Source organism: Furipterus horrens, unplaced genomic scaffold (genome assembly GCF_987537825.1).
Source record: "Furipterus horrens unplaced genomic scaffold, mFurHor1.1.pri manual_scaffold_1, whole genome shotgun sequence".
Lineage (NCBI taxonomy): Eukaryota > Metazoa > Chordata > Mammalia > Chiroptera > Furipteridae > Furipterus > Furipterus horrens.
The window spans coordinates 106195551-106221021 of record NW_028327171.1 but is presented as its reverse complement, the minus strand read 5'-3'; the positions used below and the strand labels follow the sequence as shown (position 1 = coordinate 106221021).

The 25471-nt window shown below is 37.8% G+C and overlaps 1 protein-coding gene across 3 annotated transcripts; it reads left to right on the top strand.

Annotated features, from left to right (window-relative positions):
* The first annotated feature begins 109 nt into the window (after positions 1 to 109).
* Positions 110 to 20691, top strand: MIX23 (mitochondrial matrix import factor 23). 3 transcript variants are annotated; one of them, XM_090265959.1, is made up of 5 exons: positions 110 to 193; positions 7659 to 7784; positions 13641 to 13787; positions 16342 to 16401; positions 20400 to 20691. In XM_090265959.1, the coding sequence occupies exons 1-5, from the start codon at positions 143 to 145 to the stop codon at positions 20448 to 20450; spliced, it is 435 nt and encodes a 144-aa protein (XP_090122085.1). In that variant the 5' UTR covers positions 110 to 142; the 3' UTR covers positions 20451 to 20691. The 3 variants fall into 3 exon arrangements, with proteins under 3 accessions (XP_090122085.1, XP_090122093.1, XP_090122075.1); XM_090265967.1 differs by lacking the exons at positions 110 to 193; positions 20400 to 20691 and adding exons at positions 7308 to 7438; positions 14533 to 14570 and having other exon boundaries at positions 16342 to 16403; XM_090265949.1 differs by lacking the exon at positions 110 to 193 and adding an exon at positions 7321 to 7438.
* Positions 20692 to 25471: the final 4780 nt, after the last annotated feature.

Here is a 25471-nt window from a genome sequence, read left to right as displayed (position 1 = left end):
AACGAGGACCATCGGGAAAAAAACAGGCCTACGACTCAGCTTTCTCGCAGAGATTTCCCTAGAAATATTTTGTCAGGCGGCGCTGCGGACACCTTTGCTCCGCGGTGATTGGCTTGCGGCGGGGGCCTCACGTTTGTCCAATATGGCGGCGCCCAGTGGCGGTGTGAACTGTGAGGACTTCGCCGAGTTCCAGGTGATGGGGTTTTTCCCACTGGCAGGCGTGTCCTTTCTTTTGTCCACGGACCCTGTTCCCTCCGCTGGCCTAGGAGGGAGTGCGGACCAGTTGTGGAAGAAGCGGGCAATTCAAGGCTCTTTTTTCGAACCATTGGAGGTCATGGGGGGCGCGAGATTGGCCTCAGGGAGCCAGGCTGCTCCTTGGGGGTCATGGTTCTCTCTGCGCCGCTCAGGCTTTGAGTAACCAACCGCACGGGAACCTCCAGGTGCTTGCGCGGTGGTAAAGCCTCGGTGGGTAGAGAGTGTAACAATCTTTTGGTCATCCCCCGATTCTTCTTATCATTTACCATTCCCCTCGTGTTTTAAGTTGAGCATTTGTGGGAGATTTAAAAAAAAAAGGAGAGCTTATTTACTTGATAAAACAACCTCGTACAAGTTTCACTATTTTGATGGGGCAGAACATAGGGCGTTTCGGAGGGGCGATTCTAGTACCTGCCCTGGTGCTGCTTCCTTCCTAAGCATTAGAGAAAACGTTAACATTTAAGAAAAACGCTGTATCTTTCATATATTAAAACGCCAGAGCTCTAGGGTTAAATATTAACCCATGAATTAAAGAACAGGGGTTTGGATTTTGACCAAGTTGCAATGAAACTTATCTGTTCCAGTGTTGGCACAAATGTGCTGCTGTCTTGATAAGTAGTTGAATTTTTAAAAATCATGACCATACAAATTAGTTATAACTAAAGATATTGAAAAACCATGTGTCATTGACCTCTCTGTAGTAAGCTTTGTGCTTTGAGCCATTTCGTTGGAAGTGGTATTCTTGAAGATAACCTCAGCAGACTGAATTCTTTGACAAACATCATTTGGCCAAAGAACTTAAGTGGGGCGTTTTTTATGTGTGGTCACTGCACCCGCTTCTCTGCTTGAACTGCTTCTCAGACTAGCTCAGCACAGCAGCTGACTTCAAATGTGATCCATGTGTTCAACAAATGCAAACACTTGTAAAAGTTTTAAATAGAATAAAAAAGACTGTTGAATTCTAAAGTAAGTGGACTATTTAAGGTTTACTGGCCCTTTTGTGGCTTTGGTCTTGTCACATTCGTACTATGATTTAAATTGAGTTAATACACTCAGATACTGTAATTTTGCAATGATAGTTTTAAGGTTTATGGGAAAGAGGCCTGGTTGGGGAGTTAGATGTTCTGGGTTCTAGTACTGTTTCTGCCATCTACAGCTTTGGGGCCTTGAGCTGATTACTTAACCCCTTTGGGAATTAACTTGAATCTGTAAAATAAGGTTATATTAAGTAACATTTAAAACGGCTTCCATCTCTATAGTTATTTGAGTCTCTAAAACCAAATTCCAGAGAATCCCTTTTTGCTGTTAAAACATCCAACAGCGCTTAAAGAACAGTGATTTTTTTTTTTTTTTTGGAAGGTCAGAGAAGATGTTATAAGTTGGGAAAAAGCTAAACTGTCTTGTGGAACCATTCTATTCACACAGATAATCTAAGTAAAAAGATCACAAAATAAGTCTCATTAGTGAAACCTGGGGAAAGTATTTAGATACTTTCTGTAAGATTTTTCCAAATGCGTGTTTTATGGTGGAGAATATACTGGGTTAAAAGTCAGAAAACCTGGTTTTCCAGAGCTGGCCTTGGCACATCATTTAACTTCATTGTAAATGAGAACATTTGCCCCTATTGCCTCAGAGGCACACAAGAACTTAAGTGAAGGTGCTATGAAACTGTAAAATTTTAGTATAGCATTTAAGTTTAGATGAATTTGGTAAAATTGTAAAAAATGGTTAACTGACATGCAAATTATTGAGCAAAGTTTAAAAATTTTAAAGCTATGAAACCATTACATTTTCTATATAAGTACATTAAATGTGAAAAGCACAGCACTTAATTCTGTGGAAGAAAAACAAGAAGTCATGTGTTTTTTAATTATAAATATTAGGTATATTTTTTTCAAAATTTTACTATGAAAATTTAGGTACTACAGAAAAATTGAAAGCATTGTGCCATGAACACTCGTGTACCTACCATCTAGATTCTGTACTTAGTAATTTGCTATATTTATGACATAACAGTCTCTGTCCATCAATCCAACTTTTTTATTTTTTTGATGCATGTCAGACTAATTTGCAAAATCCATATACTTTACCCCTTAGCATGTCTTTCAGCATACATATCATTAACTGGAGTTCAATATTTGTATACTTTCTTTCCATAAAATTTGCTTTAGTGAAATGCACAAATCTTAAGTGAGTTTTGACATTTATATACGCTTCTATCAACATAAGAGAATAATACTGTTATCTTTGAAAGTTTCTTCATGCCCCTTCCCAGTTAATCCTTGCTGCATCCTTCTTCCTTCTTTCTTCTTCCCTCTGACAACTAGTGTTCTGATATTTTGCCATATAGGTGCATGCTTTAAAATTTTAAGAGTTTTTAAAGTTTTAAATTTTTATAATTCTTATTATTCTATTATAAAAGTTGAACTTAGCACTCCTGGAAAATATCCTGTTTCCAAAATGAAATAAAATCCAGAAAAGAGGGTTTAAAATTGAATGTCTGGAATCCCATTCTAACATTCAGCAAGAATTTATGGTATATTAGTTTGCTAGGGCTGCCATAACAGACACCATGGAATGGGTGGCTTAAACAACAGAAATTTATTTTTTCACAGTTCTGGAAGCTAGAAGTCCAAGATCAACATCCTGTCAGGATTGGTTTCTGGCCAGCCTTTCTTCCTGGCTTGCAGATTGCCACCTTCTCTCTGTGTTCTCACATGGCCTCTGTGGAGCATGTAGGGAGAGAAAGATCTCTGGTGTCCCTTTTCTCTTAGAAGGACTCCAGTTCTGTGGGATTAGCACCCTACCTTAATTACCTCCCTGTCACCAAATACAGTCACATAGGAATTTTGGGAGAACACAATTCAATTCATAACAGTTACTTGTTAGGTACCAGGCACTTGGGAAGACCCAGTGGACTGAATATAAAATGTGGAAGATATTGAGAATATGAATAAAATGCTATAACAGTTCAGAGAGAAATGAATCAAGAGATGATAATTGAGTTGGGCCTCAGGTAGACAGGATCTAGGGTATTTTAGGTAGAAAAAAAACAGTATATAAGGCAGGAAACTGTGTATTTGGGGGAAGTAACCAATCAGTATTGCTGGAATTCAGGATTTGTTCAAGGGCACATTGAGATGACACAAAAGATTGGGACCAGATTGTGGAAGGCCTTGGATGCCAGATGTGAGTGAGGGTAGGGAGTCCTTTTTGAGCAGAGGGGGTGAGATGATCAAATAGGTGCTTTGGGGAGATTCATCACTTGTGCCATGGTCTTTGTTCAGGCTCTGTCGTTTCTGTAACTGGCTTTGTGATAGATCTCCTTACTTTTAGTGGTTCCTTTCTCTAATATATCCTCACTTCAATCTAATCTGCACAGCGATTAAAAAAACAAAACAAAAACTTACCTTTTGGGACAGCATGGATGGACCTGGAGATTATTACACTAAGTGAAATAAGCCATCAGAATAAGAAATACCATATGATCTCACTTATAGGTGGACTCTAATAAACAAACTGACAAAATAGGAACAGGCATGGATACATGGAACAGACTGACATCTGTCAGAGAGATGGTGGGATTAGCCAGAGAACACATATGAGGTGACCCATAGACACAGACAACAGTGTGGTGATAGCCAGAGGGAAAAAGGGGAGGACTCTGGGTAGAGGTGGGCAAAGAGAGGTAAAATGGAGACATCTGTGATAGTGTCAACAATTCATCAGCAAGTCTTATCAGCCATTTTCAAAATATATCCTGAATCCAGCTTCCTGTCCTAATTCTGCTAACACTTTATCAAACTACGTTTATCTTGCCTAGTCTACCATAGTATGCTAAGTGGTCGCCCTGTTTCCATTCCTCTCTCTAGTCCATTCTCCACATAGCCAAAAGAAAATTAAACGTTTATATCGTCCCCTTGCATTAAACTTTGGAACAGAGCCCTTGATCATTTCCATAGCTTCTGTCGTTCTTCATTTTCTTCTTCTCTGACCTTACCGCATACTACTTTCTCCCTTATTCAGTCCTAGCCTACTTAACCTTCTTGTAGTTCTTCAAACACTCCGAAGTTTGTTCTTGCCTCATAGATTTTTACTTGTTCCCCCAGATGTTCTCATAGTTGGCTCATTCATATTTAGATCTCAGCCCAAATACTTCATTCTCGGAGAGGCCTTTCTTGATTTCCGTACTATTTAAGGTAAGGCCATTCACTCACCCAGTCACTCTTGATCCAGTTACCTTAGTTTGTTTTCTGAAACTCCTTATCTGCACTTTCATTTACTTGCAGACAACTATGGCCCAAAAATATTAAATGGAAAATTCCAGAAAGAAACCGTTCATAAGTTTTAAGTTGCACAGCTTTCTGAGTAGCCTTCTGTCGTGCTCCATCCCACCAAGGACATGAATTGATGAGTCATCCCTTTGCTACCTGCCAGTTAGTCATTTGTAGCTGCCTTGGCTATCAAATCTGTCTTGATAATGCAATAGCTTATTCATAATGTTCCCAGATCATAAGAGTAGTGATGCTGGCAGTTAAGATACATCAAAGAGAAGCTGTAAAGTGCTTTCTTTAAGTGAAAAGGTATGTATGTATTAAGGAAAAACAGTATATGTAGGGTTCAGTACTATTTGTGGTTTCGAGCATCCACTGGGGGTCTTGGAACCCATCCCCAATGGATAAAGGGAGACAATACTGAAATTATCTTGCTTATTGGTGTACTTATTTATCGTCTGTCTCCTCTGAGAATTTCGTTCCATAAAAGCGAAGAGCTTTTTCTGTTTTATTAACCACAGTTGTCCTGGTGTTTAAAATGGTACAACAGCTCTGCCCTCGCCGGTGTGGCTCGGGTGGAGCGTCATCCCGTAGACCGAAGGGTCGCAGGTTCAATTTCCAGTCAAGGCACATACCCAGGTTGTGGGTTTGATCCCTGGTCAGGACACATACAAGGAAGCGACCAATAGATATTTCTCTCTCTCATCAATGTTTCTCTCTTCCTTCCCCCTCTCTCTAAAGGCAATGAAAAAATGTCCTTGGTTGAGGGTTAAGAAATAAAATAAAAAAGAAAGAGCCCTGGCTGGTGTGGCTCAGTTGGTTGGAGTGTTGTCCTGTAACCAAAAGGTGTGGGTTTGATTCCCTGTGAGGGCACATACCTCAGGAGCTGAATCAGTCCCTGGTGTGGGCGCATACAGGAGGCAACCAATCCATGTTTCTCTTGCACATTGATGTTTCTCTCTGAAAGTAATGAAAAAAATGTCCTCCCATGAGGATAAAAAAATTTTTTTTTAAAAGAAAGGTTGTTGAGGCCTCAATCAGGGAAAGCTTTAATTAAAAGGTATAACTTAAATGTTAGCCTCAGAAGATCAGTTTGATTTTAAAGGCGCCTTTTTAAAAAATAGTAAAGTTGTAGGAGGTAAAGTTGGCAAGGTAGGTCCCTGTTTGCTATTTAGCTTTTTTGACTAAGTAGTGCTAACCATCATTTGTTTGGAACTTGCCACTTACTGACATACATCCTCCTCTGTACGTAAAACATTATTTAAAGTTTCTAGTGAATATGTTGAAGTGAACTCCTAAGAATTCAAGTGTACAGAGAATGATGATGCTATTGCCAAAAGTAGATACAAGAATATCAAAAATAGAAAAATACAAGAAGAGGGGATAAGACAATGAAGTTGGTTTTAGACCTGATGTTTGTCTGCGTTTTATTAGTTGAAATTACGAGCCTTCTATAAGCTGTTTTATTTCTAGACTGAAATCTAGATAAGATCTTTAAGTTACTAATGAAAGATTAAAGACTGATAGGAACAGAACCTGGACTGCAGACTTAGTCTGAATGGCCTAAGTGGTTTTGGAAACAAATGTTCCTTAATGGAGAAGTAGTCAGAAAAGCTGCGGTACCTCCACAGGATAGAATATTAATGCAACTATTAAACATGTCTTCAAGGAGTTTTTAATAACAAGGGCAAAATGCTCATGGTGTAATGTCATAAAGCTGGACTTTAAAATGTTACAAAGTACCTCAATTTTATAAAAATATTCATAGATATTTATAGAAAAAAACTAAAGGGACATGTTAAAATACTAGTAATGGTTAACTATGATTTTTATTTTCTTTACAATTTTCTAATTTTTCTACAATGAATATGTAATGGTAGTAAAAGTTTTTATTTTAACAAATGGATGAAGGAGGAAATAAAGGAGTTGGTTTTAGTCATGAATTTAAGTCAGTGAAGGGAAGAAATGCTGAGGGAAATACAGGATCAAGCAAGTTGCTTTTAATACAACTTAATATTGAATGTGATCTTGGATATTTTCAGTAATAAGTCTATTGCTAGTATTACTACTTCCGTTTTCTTGATGAATTTTTAGAGATCATGTTTGTTTGTTTATGGGTGGGGGAACAAATTTAAGAAATAATTTTAAAAGGAAGAGAAAGGTATACTATACCTCTTCTAGTGTTTCTGTTATTTGGAGACAATGTAACTGATGCCCAGTTTTTCTAGTGACAGAATGTGGGGAGGACTATGCTGTGTTGGCTTATCACCAGAGTCACAGTCTTCTTCCCTTCATTTTTCTGTTGGTTGGTTTGAGAAGGAATTTAATTCCTTCTCTAGCAGCATGTTTGGGTTTACTTATTATTATTATTTTTTAATTATATGCAACCTTAGTAAAAAACCAAAAGTCTAAAAGGGTATATTTAGATTGAGTTAGTCTAAAAAGGAATAGATTAATTTCTGCAAGTTACCCACTACCGATAGTTTCTTGTGTTATTTTTCCAGAAATTTTCTACCTAGCACCACATTTTAAAATGATATATAGGGAATGGAACAAGCAATTATGCTGTGGTAATTGAGCTCAATAGAACTATACAGTCCACATACTTGAAATGGGAAGAGCACACAGTGTTTCCTAAGTATTGTGGGTTTAAAATTGAATAAAACAATCTTTACCCTTAAGATGATCCTACCCAAGGAAGCAGAGCTGATTCTTTCTTTCTTTCTTTCTTTTTTTTTTTTTTTAGATTTTATTCATTTATTTTTACAGAGAGGGGAAGAGAAGGAGAAAGAGAGGGAGAGAAACGTCAGTGCGTGTTTGCCTTCCACATGCCCCCAAATGGCGACCTGGCCTGCAACCCAGGCATGTGCCCTGACTGGGAATCGAACCAGCGGACCTTTGGTTTGCAGGTCAGCGCTCAATCCACTGAGCCACACCAGCCAGGGCACTACTAGGACATAATTCTTATAATGATTTTCCTGTGGTTGCATTGTATTTGGCATGGTTTCCCTACTCCTAACTTAGAGGGTTGTAAAAATATTCGAGAGCGTTATTTTTTGGTTTAAATGCTTTTTTCTATCACTTAACTTTACATTCAGGTTATTGTTCTTTTATTTTAAATATACATAGGAATTACTCAAGGTGATGAGGACGATTGATGACAGAATAGTACATGAATTAAACACTACGGTTCCAACAGCTTCCTTTGCAGGGAAAATTGATGCCAGCCAAACCTGTAAACAACTTTATGACTCTGTAAGTGTATCTTTTGAGTCTTTCTTTTGTGCTTATTTTATGTCTTTCTTTGCAGGCAAAATAAGAATTCATTTGATAAATGTATAATTAAACTGGATAAAAGAATGACACCTTCATGTTTTTTTCTTGCCCACATTTGGGGGGTTTAGACCTGATGTTTGCCTGTGTTTTATTAGTCAAAATTATGAGCCTTCTACAAGCTGTTTTATTTCTAGATTGAAATCTAGAAAAGATCTTTAAATTACTCATGAAAGATTAGAGACTGATAGGAACAGAACCTGGACTGCAGACTTAGTCTGAATGGCCTAAATGGTTATCATAATTAGAAACAACATAAATGCTCATTAATGCAGAAGTGGTCAGATAACTAAAAGTTTTGATCTGGTTTCTACAAACTAAAGAAATATGTGATCATATGTACAAGTCTGTGAAGGGACAGTTCTAAGGAATGGGAGGGGTAGTTTTTTGGCCCCCTCTTGGGAAACCTTTAACTTAAGGAAACCTTACATACAAAGGAATGAAGGAGAGAGTGAAAACAATCAAGTTAAACAGTGGAACTAGAGCATGGGCTTAGAATGAAACCATCCTAGGAAGCCAGAGAGCTGATAATGAGAATTAAAACCCTTCACACTTTCTATGTCTTCTTTCTTCCCTCACTCATCGGGAAGGGGCACAGAAGCATTTGGCAGTTGGGAGAGAAGGAAAGTCACAGATAAATTGTATTTTCCTGAGCCTTTGGTTTCTCAAATATGTATTTTTTCATTGACTCTTAAAGATTCCCTTTATTTCTCTTTAATTTTCAAAAGCAGAAGGAAATAATGATGTAGCTAAGTATTTTTTATAGTTTCTTGTATCTTCTTTGACTTGGAAGCTAAAGTTCAAATGGCATTTGCTTTTTTAGGTTCTACTGAAAGATTACTATTTGGATTCAGTATCTTACAAAGAAAGTATTACTTAAAACCTATAGTCCATTTCTCAATTATGAAAAAAAATCGGTTTTGGATTAGCTGATTCATATTAGTTAAATTCAGACCATTAACGGCAGCTATTTTTGTTTTGCTTTCATATGAAAGTATGTTATTTTACTGAGTGGTTAGGTAATTCTAGTGGCTTGAGAAAGTCACAGGGTTGTGGGCTTTAATGAGTAGAATCCACTATTGGAAGTAGGGAGCACATGTCCTAGTCCTAATTTACTATAAAGTTGTTTGTTCACTTGTTTCTTTGGGTAGCTCTGTCTAAAGAACTGGAAATTCATGGTCACTTTAGTAACCCCCTCCCCCCAACTACACACATAATCTCTATAATCTGTTCAGTTGTTTTCGATCTTTTTATTAATTTAGAGGTTTATATTTAATCATTTAACCACATGGATTCCAGATCTAGATTATATCACACCTCTGCTGCTTCCTAGGTGGATTCCTTGACATGTTATATAACCTCTTTTCCCCTTCTTATTTGTAACATAATATCATAGTAAACCTTATTCATAGGATTGTTAAGAAGATTAAATTAGTTAATATAAAGTACTTACTGTACTAAATGTTTTACATGTGAATTATTGATGTTTCTATTATCAGTTAGTGCTAGTTATTATTTCTTATCCTTTGAACCAGGATAACCTTGAATACTAAATTTGGAGTCTTTCTGTTTTGGATATTCTTATGTATGAGGGGGAACCCCCAAAACTCTAGAATTTATTTATAAAAAACTGTATTTATTCTTACATGTTTAAACCTCAGTCTCCTCCAAAGTACTCTCCAGTTGATGCAATACACCTATCCAGACCTTTTTTTCCCTGCTCAAAACAGTTTTTTAATTCAGTTTTGATACCTGTTAGTGGTTCTACTGCTTTTGTTTCACCTCTTGCACATCAGCAAAACGTTACCCTTTGAAGACTTTTTTTCATCTGTGGGAAGCAAAAAAGGTGCTTGGGGGGAGATCAGGTGAGTAAGGAAGGTGAGGCATGGGGGTCATGCTGTTTTTTGGTCAAAAACTGCTGAACACTCAGCACAGTGTGGGCAGGTACACTCATAAATCATGCATCATGAAATGGACAGATGCATTGAAAATCTACAGAAAAATTCACTGAAGCCTAACACAGCCTCTCACAATAGCACCAGCTGGTACACGAATACAGATAGGTTCCTAGAACACTCACCTAGCAGGTGAAGCCTGTACTAGGAGGGGTCCACCCTCCAGAAGATAATCCCAGGTTTCTTTTTTGTCCTCCCCTTGTATGTGTTTGGGTTCTTCTCTGTATGCTGGTATCCTAGAGGGATCCAGCAACAAGAACATCATACAAAGGATTGTTTATCAAGTAGTTGTGTGCCAGTGCCTGTACCAGTAAGTAGCACTTGAGTTCCCTCAAATATTGTCACAATTAAGAAGAACTCTGAAATGTCTAAGCTGCTTATAGTCACCCTGACTTACTCTAGTCCCTGGCCAATGTAGCCAATGAAGGAGTATTTAGACTCTAATAGTAAATGCTTCTTCATAGGAAATGAACAACAAGATTATTATGAAGCATTCACTTTAGTAATTCCAAATCTTAGAAGTATACTCTTGGTAAAAATAATTTTATTGGGATCCCTTTATTAGAACATATTCCCTTCAATCTATGAAATTTTTCTAGCTTTAGTTATTGTTCTCAAGATAAAGGTAGGCTGGTGTGACTCAGTGGGTAGAGCGCCAGCCTGCGAACCAAAGGGTTGCCTGTTTGATTCCCAGTTGGGCCAGGTTCCCATTTGGGGGCACACAAGAGGCAACCACACATTGATGTTTCTCTCCCTCTTTCTCCTTCCCTTCCTCTCTCTCTAAAAATAAATAAATAGATGTAATTTAAAAAAAAAAGATAAAAATCAATCCTGAGCAATATAAAGTCTGTGAACTTGGAACAGTGCTTTACAAATGCAAAACTATTATTGGTGCCATAGTGATGGATTTATTCTTAAAGGTATCTCTGATATAATGAACTTTTGGAATATATACATAAATGGTATACTCCTTGCATCATTTTGTCAGAAGTTCTGAAAGAAGATTTAAAACTCCAAAAAGTTCTATGACAAAACAATAATTTTTGTTTGATTTTAATGATAGTTAAACCAAGGGTCACTGTCAAGTTTCAAAAACAAAAACAAAAAACAAATTATGTTTGGGAAATTAAAATTTAATGTAGGGTTTATTCAGAATCAACCCTTGTTTTAGAACCCCACCCCCCAAAAAAAGACTAATAATTAGGGAAACTGTTGGCATTATATTTCCCTTAAAGATGAAAACATTGTTTTAAAATAATGATTACAAGATATGTGAAAATTTTAGACTAAAAGAAGTTTCAAAGTTCTGATAAAATAAAACTGGAAAGTCCTAGTTAAACCCGCTTTAGACTAGTTTGAAATAAGTCTGCCTCATCCCCATGTTTTTGTTTCAAAATTGCTTACCCCAAATTAAAGGAAGTACAGTTATGATATGCTTATTGCATAGCATTTTTCTCCTGTAACCAAAGGCCTTCCTTGCCTTTTACCAAGTTTCTTAATAAATTTTACTGTAGTTCCTTTAATAAGCACTTCTTATATATCAGAAACAGTTCTTATGTGACCAAATCCTCAAGCATCTGAATTACTAATGAGCTAGAGCTGGTGTGGTGCTTTATTTTTTCTCTGGTAGGCTCCTGTCACATAATCTATTACGAGTTTTTAAGCCTCCTCGTTTCTTAGACATAGGTGTACATATTCCTCTTTCACATGGCTCTTAATTCTGAATTTTATTGAAGGATGGTCATGAAAACCAGATTGAAATAATTGATAATACAGAGTAAAAGATGATTTGCCCAGTGATTTCTCTTCATATCGAGTGGATTCCCAGAGGGCTAATCTGAAGGAGAAGTAAGTAGGTGAGGACATGAAAACAGGCTGCAGCTAGAAGTTGTATCCACAGGAAAGAGGCAAGTTAGGAGGGGAATAGTGGAGGAAAAGCCTAACCAAAGAAGGAAACTTTGTGGTGAGAGAAACTGAAAGGTAAATGTACAAAATTTGACTTTGATTTTAAAGTGCAGATAGAAAAATGTCAACTGTAATTGAAAAATAAAATTTAAAAATATTAAAATAAAGTTACTTCAAAAAAATAAACCAAAATGCAGATAGAAAAATGAAACTATGTTGTTCTATACTGCTGGTGCTAGTGTTATTTCATCAGTTGCTGAAGGGTTAGACAAAAGATCAAAGTGCTTAAATAGCATCTGCTTATCCGAGCAGTATATTAAGTCGTGTTGCCCCTAAATCTTAGAGGTAGAAAGGATACTAGTGATTATTTTCTCATAATCCATAATTTTACAAGAGGGAAAACTGAAGCCTGGAAATCCTAATTGTTTAGCCAGCCTTACACAGGGAGAGCTTCTTAACCTGAGGATGGTTCTTTTCTTTTTATTCTCTTTTGGGAAGAGTAGTTCCCTACCCTCAGTGGCTTCTTTAATTTCCCGTAATTATACCTGAAGGAGTAAACAAGTAAAGAAGCATCATGTTAGCTAATGAAACATGGGCCTTGAGGCTGTCCTAGTGAATCATACATTACAATGAAAAAAAATTAGCCTATTAGGTGGGATTAATGTCTTTTAGGCAGTTTAGTTTTACTTTCCTTCTCTTCCCATGGATATGATTTGTAATTAATGCACGTTTAGTACTACATTCTAGAAATACAAAGGTTTATTCTTTCCTGGTGAATATTACACCAGTCATTCTCAACCATAGTGTCCTAATATGATTATTTAAGAGACATATTTCAAGTAACTCATGAAAAATGCTTATAGAAGGTTAAGTTAGTCCTATATTTTATTTATCTCTGCACATACACACACACACACAACATAAATACAAACACACATAAGTATATATAAAATAGATTATCCCTGCTATAACTATTACATTAGGTTATTCTCTCTTCAGGGAGAAGAAATGATAATTATGTGGAGCAAGTTAACACATTTTAGTTGGTGGTGAACCGCTGTTATTTGTGTACCGTTATCATGGTGATTACATACCATTTTAGTGTTTGCTTTTCCTGTCCCTCTAATTGGGGTGTCATCAACATTTGGCTGTGATCATAGGAGTGTGTTTGATATTTGATTATCATACTTCTTGAGTCAAGGCAGAAAATGGATGTGAGTTGTTATATTGGATTTGCTACATTGACATGAATGTTAATAAAGAATTGCTCTCAGATGTCCTTTCAATCAGCACACACAATTGATGGAATCAGTTATCTGTACTTTATACATAATTTGTCCTTATTAATACTTAAACTTTAAAATCTTGAAAAGGGCTCTGTCTTACATACGTAAATGTAACTTTCTTTATTTTTCTTTATTATAACTAAGAGCTTCTCTACATCACTTACTTTGTAATTTCTTGCACTTGGTGACAACATGAGGCTGAAGAAAGCATGAGAGGACCGAAGAAGAGAGGAACAATACCAATAGAAACTGCCCCAGAGGATGTGTGAGAGTGGCTGTAGGGTAGGGGGACACTTGGATGGAATAATGAGGAGAGAAGGGGATGGTAGGGAACGAGGCTGAGATGATACACCCAGTGTGGGGTATGCAGGACAGGGATTCAGGAAGAGGAGCAGGAAGTGCTGGGAGCTTATTGAGGAAGAAGACAACCCCGACCACTGGCAGAGGTGCTTCCTTTCATTGTTTTTTAGGTGGTTTAGCTAATTAGCACAATGTTCTCTTCCATAGCTTTAATTTTTAAAAATTGTTTTGGAAAGCATTACATTTCTATAGTCCAAAAATAAGGATTTTAAAAAAACTAAAATGTGATAAATTGGTGTGATTTGTCTCTTTTCACTCCTTTGTTCTTTTAGTTGATGGAGGCTCATGCCAGTAGGGACAGATTCATAAAAAATTGTATAGCTCAGTCTTCATCAGTAGTAAAACATCTACGAGAAGAGAGAGAAAAGAATTTGGACGATTTAACTTTATTAAAGCAACTTAGAAAAGAACAGACAAAGGTAAGTTGAATAAGGGTTACATTTCTGAGGCAGTTTTTCTAAACTTAGCCTTCAAAATAAAAGCAGTTTTTTAATATGAAAAATTTAGAGTAAGATATGATCATTACTTAAAAAAAATGGCCAGGAGGTTAAAACTTTATTTTTAATGGACTTTATTTTATTTCATTTGGAAATATCCAATGGTAAATTGATAAATTAATATGCCTTTCATGAACATATGCAGTGTAATTATATTTATTTTCATTCCTTTATATGTTCTGCTTTTAAAGGTAAAAGGATTAATTCAGACCAAAATCACATCAGAAAATCTAGGGAAATCACATCTGTATCTATGTCTTGAGACTTGACTTGAGAAGAAACACTTCTTAAATGTATTTACATTTTGAAAATAGGTACCTCTGATTTTATCTGTAGACATCTGCTGAAATGTAATGCACATAATTAACTTCAGAACTTTACCCTCTTCATCCATAAAAATACAGCACAATTTAATATACCGGAACCTGATTATAATTTCTCTTTCTACTGTGGAGAAGTTGCTGTGGGTTTTGACTCTTTTTGGGCACGACTTTGTTTCCATTTCTTCTCCCATTCCTACAGCTTTTGCTTTAAGGAAAACAGCAAGTATCCACTGAGTGCTATGTCAGAGGAAAACTTATGTACTAGAGTCAGCTCTAATGTAGGTAGGGTGTGGACCTCAGAGTATAGTTAATGAAGCAGAACTCTTATTTTTTTTTTTTTATAGCCCTTAAATGTGACATGTCAAGAAAACAGTTGAAATATGTATGTACCATATTTTATTATGCGGAATGCATTGCCATCTCTTGGGGGTCACTTAAGGGGTAACTTAATTTTGATGTAATTTCAAACCTACAGAAAAGTTGTAGGAATAGTACTAGGAACTCACATGTACTCTTCACCTACATTCACCTATTTGCCTCACCTGCTTTACAGTTTATTCTTTTTACCCCACCTTTTCCCTCCATCCTTCCCTCACTCTTTCCCAGTCTTCCTTTCTCTTCTACCCCATATGTAAACTTTTTTTTCTGAGCCTTTTTTAAAAAGTATATTTTATTGATTATGCTGTTACAGTAGTCCCAATTTTCCCCCTTTGCTCCCCTCTGCCCAGTACCCCGCTTCCCCTAGCAATCCCCCCCTACCCCTTAGTTCATGTCTGAGCGTCATGCATATAAGTTCTTTGGCTTCACCCTTTCCTATATTATTATTTTTTAAAAAACATATATTTTATTTACTTATTTTTAGAGAGAAAGGGGAAGGGAAGAGAAAGAGAGGGAGAGAAACATCAATGTGTGGCTGCCTCTCGCACACCCCCAGCTGGGGACCTGGCCCACAACCCAGGCATGTGCCCTGACTAGGAATCGAACCGGCGACATTTGGTTCACAGGCTGGCACTCAATCCACTGAGCCACACAAGCTAGGGCTCCTATATTATTCTTAACTTCCCCATATCTATTTTGCATCAAACAATTATGCTTCTTAATCCCTGCACCATTTCCCCATTTCTCCCCCTTCCCCCTCCCAGCTGATACCCCTCCAAATGATCTCCATACCTATGGTTCTGCTCCTATTCTGGTTTGCATAGTTGGATTTTGTTTTTATTTTTTAGATTCAGTTCTTGATAGTTGTGAGTTTGTTCTCATTTTAGTGTTCATACTTTTGGTCTTCTTTTTCTTAAATAATTCCCTTTAACATTTCATATAATAATGGCTTAGTGATGATGAACTCTTAGTTTTACCTTGTCTGGGAGGCACTTCATCTGCCCTTCCATTCTAAATGATAGCTTTGCTGGATAGAGTAATCTTGGTTATAGGTCCTTGTTTTTCATCACATTGAATACTTCTTGTCAGTCCCTTCTTACCTGCAAAGGTTCTTTTGAGAAATCAGCTTATAGTCTTATAGGCGACTTGTATGATTAGGTTGGCGGTTATAAAGAAAATTAGACTTCAGCATTTTTTGCCTGAGATCTCTGGAGCTGTATGATCAAGGTGTGAAAAACTCATGCCTTTCAACATCACTTGGGGCTTATATATTCCCCTTCCTCTCTGTTTTTTTCCCCCCTGATTCTTTTTTATTAATCCAAATCAGGTTGCCACCTCCTGTCCTTTCTTTATTCCTCTGTGCTGTCTTTGCAAATCTATACTATAGGATCAGTATAACTGGAATTATTCAGTTCAAGGACATGTGAATTTATAGATTTTTGTAAGTCTTACCAAATTGTTCTTTATAGAGGTTGTACCCATTTAAGCTTATAGGCCATTTTTATTTCTTCTGTGAACTACCTGGGAATTTGAGTTTTTTAAAAGCTCTCAAGATGATTATACTATGCAGAAAAGCTTGAGAATCATGGGTAACATAAGATTTAACAATTGGTTAGTAATGGGGAGAATGGGTTGTGTGTGTCAAAGAAGGTTCCAAAATATAGCCTAGGTAATACTATGAACAAAGAATACAGGAGCAGTGGTTGATTTTGTTGGGAAAACAATAGAATTTGGTTTTAGTTTTTTAATGTAAATTTGTTTTTCCTTTCTTGCAGTTGAAATGGATGCAGTCAGAACTGAATGTTGAAGAAGTGGTAAATGACAGGAGCTGGAAGGTATAAAGTATTAGCTTTCAGAGAGAACTAGAAGGAAAACTGAACTAGCAAAGGGAGGCCAAGGGAGGAGGAGTAAGGAGAGCTCTGGGCTCTTAAGAAGAATAGACATCCTTCATTTTCAAGCAACTGAGGGTTTTCACTTTTTGAGGTAGGGGGAGGGGATATGGTTAGTATCCAAATAGAGCCATCTTATAAAAATTGGTTTTACAGTTATGGTAGAATTGTGTGACCTGCCATGGTAATAGAGTTGGAGACATTCCATATGTTTCCTAATACTAATTATGAGCATACTTGATTTATTAAGAGTTTTTACTCTGGTTAGCTCAGAACCTTCACTGAGGTTGTTAAAGTTAGCTAGTTTGAGCCCAGTTACTTTGTATAAATTTTCATATCATCAGCTACCGATCACAGTTGCTTGTTTTCTAGCATCTAATCTTGAAACATTTTTGTACATAGCTTTTGGTATCTGATGATAGGGCTTTTTATGGTTCCTAGATTCATGTGCTCCTTATTACCACCTGCATAGTTCTGAGGAATTAGATAGAGGTACTGAGATTCCAGGACTTTACATGTAGTCAAAAAAATTTTTTTAAATCCTGACTTTAGTTTTCTAAAAAGGTATTATCTATATTTACCTCTCTAAAACTACATACCTCTCTTGCCCTGGGCAGTGTGGCTCAGTTGGTTGGAGCATTGTCCAGTAACCAAGGGTTGAAGGTTGAATTCCCAGTCAGGGCACATATGTAGGTTGTGAGTTGGATTCCCAGTCCAGGCATGTATGGAAGGCCACCAATCAGTATTTCTCAGATCGCTCTTTCTGTCTATCTCTTCCTCTCTCTAAAAGCAATGAAAAAATATTCTTGGGTGAAGATAAAAAAATAATAATGAGGTGGAAGAGAGTATAAGGGGGATAAATAGTAATGGGAAAAAATACAAATAAAAAACACCCTATTACAAACAATAAAACTATACACCCCTCTTTTTTTCTGGAGGGCAAAATTCAGAATAAGTTGCAAAATACAAATTAATTTTCTTTGGTTTATTACATTTCTTTTTTTTCAAACTATAAGAGAAAGTTTATTTAGAAAGTCACAGAGGTAGAAGTAAGCCACAGAGGAAATGGGCTCAAGAAACAAGTGCTAGAGGCAAAAGAAGGGCCCGTGGAGCTTAGGGGAAGCGAGAGGCAAGGAAAGTGGGCCTGGAGGAAGGCGTGGGCGTGCTCCATAGAGCCGCCTGCATTTCTTCATTCTGTGCTCTTTGCCAAGATTTCTTATTCCTGCCCTTTGCACCAGTGCAATAGGTGTTTGCTTCTCGAAAGATTTTGGCAATATTTGTCCATTTAAATTCTTCAGAGAGATCATATTTACTCTTGGCATGGGATGGGGGAGAGGTACAAGAAATATCTGGTTTGAAAATCCAATGGAGAGGTTGATGTATGTAAAATGTAGTGGGAAAAGTGAAGCATTTTTGGATTTGGTATTAGTTTTAAAGGAAATATTAGGCAGGATAGTAAAAAGCTAGGAAAATTCCTTGGCAAGTGGAATGGGGAAACTGAGACGAGATAATTAAACAAGGCCAAACAATTTGAACAATTTACAGCTTACTAGTGAATCGTAGGGCCTTATCTTCCCTAATCAAAGACACTTAAGAGCAAATGATTTTATACCTCTCCTAAACAGAATACATAGCTTAAATCACCCTGGTTGGGGCGATAGAGAACAGAGACCCAATAAATGTCATTTATGTCAGCTAAACCCAAAGATGGGTGAAATCAGGGGAACAAATAACAAAAACCTGATTAGAGCCAGGCAGGCCCAAGATAAAAGTAAAACAATAAAGCAGACCAGAGAGAAGCTCTGCTATTTGCTCATTTTATTGCATCAGCATATTAAAGACACACCTGAAAAGTTGATGAACATTCTGCTAAAACCCTCCCTTAAAATTATTGCCTGAAAATGAAAACTAAACACTCAAGACAAAGGCCCAGTGTGGGCTTGCTCTAGAGCACATCATGCCCCTTCTCTGGCATGAACTTTTTACTTCCTCCTAAACTCCTAAGCTCATCTGGGCTTAACCCCTGATTCTGTCTCCAAGGCCCCCTTTTTCTTTGACTTCCCAGTGAGCCAACAGCAGCCTGGCCTTGGCTCCTTTCCTATAATGTTTCTAGGAAAAGCAGAGCACTACCTAGGCTCTCTCCTATTGCTTCTACCTTAGGTCCTTCCTTTGTTTCACTGTCCCCAGCTCTAATAAATATACTCTCAAAATCATCTGGACTCATGTTGTGAAATCTTTCCTATTTGAAGACAAGAACTACCAGCCAGCCTGAGGCAGACCTACTCTGGGCCTTGTCCTTGTCCAGTAACAATATAATCCATTCACCCCACAGAAAATGACATTCCCCACTTGCTTTAAAAAGAAGAAAATGATGCTATGGTGCAATAGTCCAGCAAAAGTGGTTAGGAAGTCATTTAAGGAAAAAGATTGGAAAAGCTCAGCCGAATTGTATGTAGTACCCCAACCAGTGTGTCAAAGGCCACTAATTTAAAGACTCCTTTGGTCTGAGCATTGGGAACTTCAGGGAATGTCAGGGCTAGGGACTGACATGTGATAATAAGATGGAAGGGCTGGAAAGCGTTTATATAATTTTGACTTGTTTTCTTTTGTGAGATACACATGCCAAGGAGAATGTAACATGTAGAATTTAAGATTGTTAATAAAATGATCATTCATGCATTTACCACCCAGCTTAAGAAGTTGATACCAGCACCTTAAAACCTCGCTATGTAGATTTCGTTTTAATTTTTATAATAGTCCACAGCAGCCAATATAGGTTTGTTTTTTTTTTTTTTTAACCTTAAAAATGATTTGGTCCTTATGTTAATGAAATTTGAGGGTAAATTCTGAAAAAATTTTAAGATTTTTATATAATTTTTAAAAATACATGACATTTTTAGACACGATTTAATTTTTTTATATGTGAGAGGATATACAGTAAAAATTCTATCTCTCATCTCTCTTATAGCCACCTTTCCCTTTCATCTAAAAGGATGGTATACGCTTTCAGATATTTGCACCTTTTTAAATTTTATGTATGCACACACACACACACTTCCCCCTTTGTCACACAAGTGTAAGTGGACTGTTGACACTTTTTTTCCCCTTAATATATATTGGAGATATTTTAAAATCAGAACGTAAAAAGTTTATTTTTTTTTAATGCTTACATTATATTCTATTGAATAGCTGTATCACGATTTTTAGTTAACAGTCCCATATTGAGACAGTCATAAAACATTCTTTTTAACATTTATGATGTGTAATTTGTTTAGGTTTTTAGGAAGCAAAGTAGAACAAAACATATAAACTTACACAATTTAACAAAACACTGGTCTCCCTTCAAGCATACCTGCTTGTAAGAAGGATCTAGCACTCATTTAGAAAAGCACAACATATCTAAATATATTTTATGTTAAAAAAAGGAAAAAGAAAACCTTAAACTTATTTTATATGTTTTTGTTCAACTGTCTAAAACAAGTCCTGAATATGGAACTGAACTGTTGATTAGCCACCAAATTAGCTTGTGATGATATTTTTCCTTGAATAATTTAAATTTGATTAAAATAATAAAATTGCCTTATAAATGTGTGCCAAGGCTTTCTGTGCTCTTAGTACTTGATAAATCGGTTTGAACTAGTGAGAAAACTGTTGCCTAAAACTCTTGACCTGGGGAAGAAACGATTATGTCCTCCTGAACCATGCTAATTTTTTTTTTAGAGAGGTGTCAGGGAGAAAGTGGGAGATAAACATCACCCTGACCAGGGACTGACTGCAACCTAGGCATGTGCCCTGACCAGAATCGAACCAGCAACCTTTCACTTTTTGGGACATCAGCCAACTGATCCACACCGGTCAGGGCTGAACCATGCTAAATTTAATTTGGTTCCAGGCCTGATTTATACAGGATAATTCAATAACTTGTTTCTGTTTAAATATCTTAGGTGTTTAATGAACGCTGCCGAATTCACTTCAAGCCTCCAAAGAATGAATAAAAAGATACTTTTTTAAAGAAGAACTGGGTCATCTCATAAGAGCTAAGCATGACAGACATCAACAAGGTGGGCTTCCTAGGATGATTTCTGAGCCAACAGTCCAAGACCTTTTGTTGATTTCAGTCCCACTTAGCTGAGACCTCGCGTATAAATAATTCTGATAATTACGGAGAAATCAACTGCTATTTTATACTGATTCTATAAAAAAGTTTTGTAACTATTAAAATAATTTTCTGACTCAGTGTGTTTATTTATTGATTGATTATTTTTCTAGTTGAGACAGTAAGTTCTTATAAGAATATTGAACACAATTTTAGTATCTATTTTGTGTTATACCTTTTTGATTTTTACAAATGTATGGGCTTGAACATGGTCCTTTTTGGATAGAGTAATCTAGGTTGTAGGTCCTTACTGTTCATCACTTTGAGTACTTCTTGCTAGTTCCTTCTAGTTTGCAAAGTTTCTTTTGAGAAATCAGCTGGTAATCTTATGGGAACTCCTTTCTAGGTAAATCCTCTTTTCTCTTGCTGCTTTTAAGATTCTCTTTTTATCTTAAACCTTTGGCATTGTAATTATGATGTGTCTTGGTGTGGTCCTCTTTCGGTCCACCTTGTTGGGGACTCTGTGCTTCCTGGACTTGTATGTCTATTTCCTTTGCCAAATTAGGGAGGTTTTCTTTCATCATTTTTTTCAACTAAGTTTTCAATTTCTTGCTCTTCCTCTTCTCCTTCTGGCCCCCCCTATGATTCAGATGTTGGCACATTTGGAGATGTCCCAAAGTCATTTTATTCTGTCCTTGATTTTGTTGTTTGTTTTTGAATTCTTGTTTCTTCATTCTGTACTGGTTGATTGTTTATTTCTTCCTTATGTTCCAAATCATTGATTTGACCATGTCATCCTTCCCTATTAGTTCCCTGTAGATTTTTCTTTATTTTACTTAGTATAACGTTCATTTCTTTCCTTATGCTTTTGCCATACTCAAAGAATTCTCTGAACATCCTTATAACCAGTGTTTTGACCTCTTCATCTGATAGGTTGGCTATCTTTTTTTGTTTAGGTCTTTTTCTGGAGTTTTGATCTGTTCTTTCATTCAGGACATATTTCTTTGTCTCCTCAATATGGCAGCTTCCCTGTGTTTGTTTCTTTTCATTAAGTAGAGCTGCTTTGACTCCCTTTCTTGGTGCACCTGTTACGTTGTAAGGGGTCAAGCCATATGTATTTGTAAGTGCTGGGCAACCCGGTTTACCACATTGTGGTGCTGTCTGTGGGGCAGGGGTCAGATAGAGAACAATGCTGCTTGCTCAGCATTCGCCCTGTTTCCAATCACTTCACCCACTTCCTGTGACTGGCACCCCTCTTAACTTGCCCTGGTGGTGGTTCCCTGAGTGGGTATGTTTGCATACATTCCAGGACTGTGGGGGCCCTCTGCTGAGAGACAGGCAGTCACTTACACCACCCCAACTCCCACTGGTTTTAACAGCTAGTAGCTGTGAGGCTTTATTTTCCTGTAATTAGAACCCTGGGTTGTGCAATCTGGCCTGGGGCTGGGATTGCTTCCCAGGTGTCTCCTGGCTTTTATTGGCACATGTGAATGTGGGACCACCCATTCCACCAGCCACTGCCACTACCTTGCCACTGCCGCCACACCATGTCCTTTGCCCCAGCTCCCCATCTCTGCCCATCCTACCTGTCCGGATAAATATTTCTTCTTTAAATCTTTGGTTGTTGGATTTCCATATAGTTTGATTTTCTAGTAGTTCTGGTTGTTTTTTGTTTTGAGGTTAATTGTGATGCTCTTATGGTTGTGTGAGGAGGTGAAGTGTGTCTACCTACACGTCCATCTTGGCTAGAAGTCTCCCCTGTTGTTATTATATTAAAGCAAAATTATTATTTTTATTTTTATAAAAGATATACAATACACATACAATATAGGGATATGCAATGCAGAAATTTATAAAATGCTGCTGAAAGAAATTGCAAAGAACTAAATTAGTGGAGACATGCTACATTCAGGCATTGTGATTATACTTTTATAACAATTTAAAATCTAAATAATTAAAATTAAAAATCTAAATAATTAAAATTAAAAATCATTTTTTACTTGATGGGAAGTACAGAAACAGTAGATGGGCCAGGTCTGTTCCATGAGTCATAGTTTCTTGTCCTCTGTTATACCTATCATCACTAATAAGCATGTCTTTATCTAATGAGTATAAATGAACAGCTGACCAAAAATATAAAATAAAAGTTTAATATCTGATAATTACATTTTTTAAAATATGCTTTATTGATTATGCTGTTACCGTTGTCCCAATATCTTTTCCCTTTGTTCCCCCCCAACTTAGTCCATGCCCATTGGTTGTGCATATAGTTCCTCTCAACATCTCCCTGTCTACTCCATTCCCTCCTACTATACTTCTTAATTCCTGTACCATCTCCATCCCTTCCCCCCCTTACCCCTCCCTGCTGACCTCCCTCCATAATGTTCCCCATACCTATAATTCTTTTCACACTCTCGTTGCCTACTTAGTTTGCCTTCATTTCAATTCCCTAGCTTCTATTGTTGGTTGTTGTGATACAGTTTTCATTTTAATGTTCATAGTTTTTATCCTCTTTCTCCTAAACAATTCTCTTTAACATTTCATATAACAGTGGTTTGGATCTGATGAACTCCTTCAGTTTTACTTTGTCCTGGAAGCACTGTCTCTGCCCTTCTATTCTGAGTGACAGCTTCACTGGATAGAATATTCGTGGCTGTAGGTTTTTGCTTTTCGTTACTTTGAATATTTTTTGCCAGTCCCTTCTTGCATGCAGAGTTTCTTTTGAGAAACCTCTTTGTACGTAATTCTCTTCTCTCTTGCTGCTTTCAAGATTCTCTCTTTGTCCTTAATTTTTGACATTTTGTTTATAATGTGTCTTGGTGTGGTTCTCCCTGGGTCCAGTATTTTTGGAACTCTCTGTGCTTCCTGGACCTGTAAATCTATTTCCTTCCCCAAGTTAGGGAAGTTCTTCATTATTTTTTCACATAATTTTTCAATTTCTAGTTCTTCTTCACCTTCTGGCAACCCTATGATTCAGATGTTGGCGTACTTATAGCTGTCCCATAGGTTTCTGAGCCTCTCCTCATTTCCCTCACTTTTTGTTTCCTCTTTCTGCACTGATTGTCTGTTTGTTCCTTCCCTATGTTCCGATTTGTTGATTTGATCCCTGGTTTTCTTGCCCTCACCACTAGTTTTGTATGTGTTTTTGTTCATTTGAGCAGAACTAGCCTTCATTCCTTCCCTGTCTTGTTTAAGATCTGCTGTTATGTCTGTAAGCATTCATATAACCAAAGCTCTGAACTGTGCCTCAGAACGATTTCCTATCTGCTGCTTAGTTAGATTAGATATTTGCTCTCTGGTCAGCTGTGTCACCAGGATCTCTATTATGATCTGTGCCATTCTGACAGTTTTGTGTTTTCCTTTCCTTCCTGGGTGGGGCTGTCACACCCCTGCTATAGGTGGCAGACCCCCACGCACTCATCAGAACTGGGCGACCCTTCTCACCATGCTGTGGCATTTTCTGTGGGGGTAGGGGTCCAAGATGGATTCCTGCCATTCCCTCTCCACTGAGAGACTGGGAGCCTCCTCCTCCATCCCCACCCCCTCTGGGCCTCACAGTCCAAAGCAATGGGGGTCTGCCTTCCCCAGCGTTGGAATCACAAGCTGATGAGTCTGGTCTGCAGCCGGGGGTGCACCCCAGGCGCTTCTCGCCTCTCCTTAAATATGGGTGTCTGTGCTTGCCACTGTCCTGCCTCTGTTGCTGCTGCTGCTGCCGCCAGCACAGTTTGACCTCTCCGCCCCAGCTTCACCCCTCCTACCCATCCAAATGGGCACCACTTCTTTATAACTTCACATGTTGGACTTCCATTTATGGTTATTTCTGGTTTTGTGGTACTAGTCCCTCTATATCGTGGTTCACTTATCGTGGCCTCACTGTATCATGGGATTTTAAAATATATATTTATTTTTCGCAGATTTTTTGCTATATTGCGGGATTTTGTGGTACTGTATACGTATGTTGTTAAAGTTATGTAGGTTTAAGAGTGTAGAATAAATGTAAGGTTACTACTTTGCGTGGCAGGGGCGGTCTAGAACATAATATCCATGATAAGTGAGGGAATACTGTAGTTGTATTCCTTCTTAGTTGTGGAGAGAGACGGAGCATGTCAGGCTAGACCTCCATCTTGGCCGGAAGTCTCCTATGTGTGTTTGCCTCTGTCTTAGGTAGAGCTGTTGCTCCTATTATGTTGTAAGCGGCGGAGCCCTAGGGATTTGTCAGTACAGGGCGACCTGTTTCACCACGTTGTGTCGCTGTATGTCAGGGAGGGGTCTGAGAGGGAATAATGCTGCTTGCCCAGCAGTCTCCCCTTTTCCATGCTCTTCTCCCACTTCCGTATGGGACTGGTGCCTCTCTAGCTGTTGCCCTGGCTGTCGTTCCCAGCTGTGGCCATTCTAGGACTGTGGGAGCCCTTTAAACAAGTGGACTGCTGAGATTGGCAGTTTCTGCCCCTGCCCCAACCCACACTGGTTTGCAGTCAAAAGCAGTGAGGCTTGATTTTTTCCAGTGCTGGGACTGTGAGCTGCGAGGTCTGGTGAGGAGCTGGGAACGCTGCCCAGGTGTCCCTCTTGACCTTTTAGAATGTGTAATTGTGCTTTCCTCTGGCCTGCTACTGCTGCCACCACCACATCGTGTCTTCTCCACTCCAGCTCCGCTCCCCTACCTGTCTTAATGAGTATTTCTTCTTTATATCTTTGTTTACTGGACTTCCATGCAGTTTGATTTTCTGGAACTTCTGATTGTTTCTAGTTTTGAGGTAGTTTTATTCCTTCTTAGTTGTGGAGGGAGACGCAGCATGTCTGCCTACACCTCCATCTTGGCCAGAAGTCCCTGATCATCTATACTTAAAGCAAAATTATTATACCCTCAATACAAAGGGACAAAAATTGCTCCCAAATATCTACTGTTGACTTGTTGAATTA

Coding starts and splice junctions, on each gene's coding strand:
- MIX23 (XM_090265949.1), top strand. CDS start 7,358: ATGCCCCCAAATGGCGACCTGGCCTGCAACCCAGGCATGTGCCCTGAC. Junction 13,788..16,341: donor TTAGAAAAGAACAGACAAAG/GTAAGTTGAATA, acceptor CCTTTCTTGCAG/TTGAAATGGATGCAGTCAGA. Junction 16,402..20,399: donor TAAATGACAGGAGCTGGAAG/GTATAAAGTATT, acceptor TAAATATCTTAG/GTGTTTAATGAACGCTGCCG.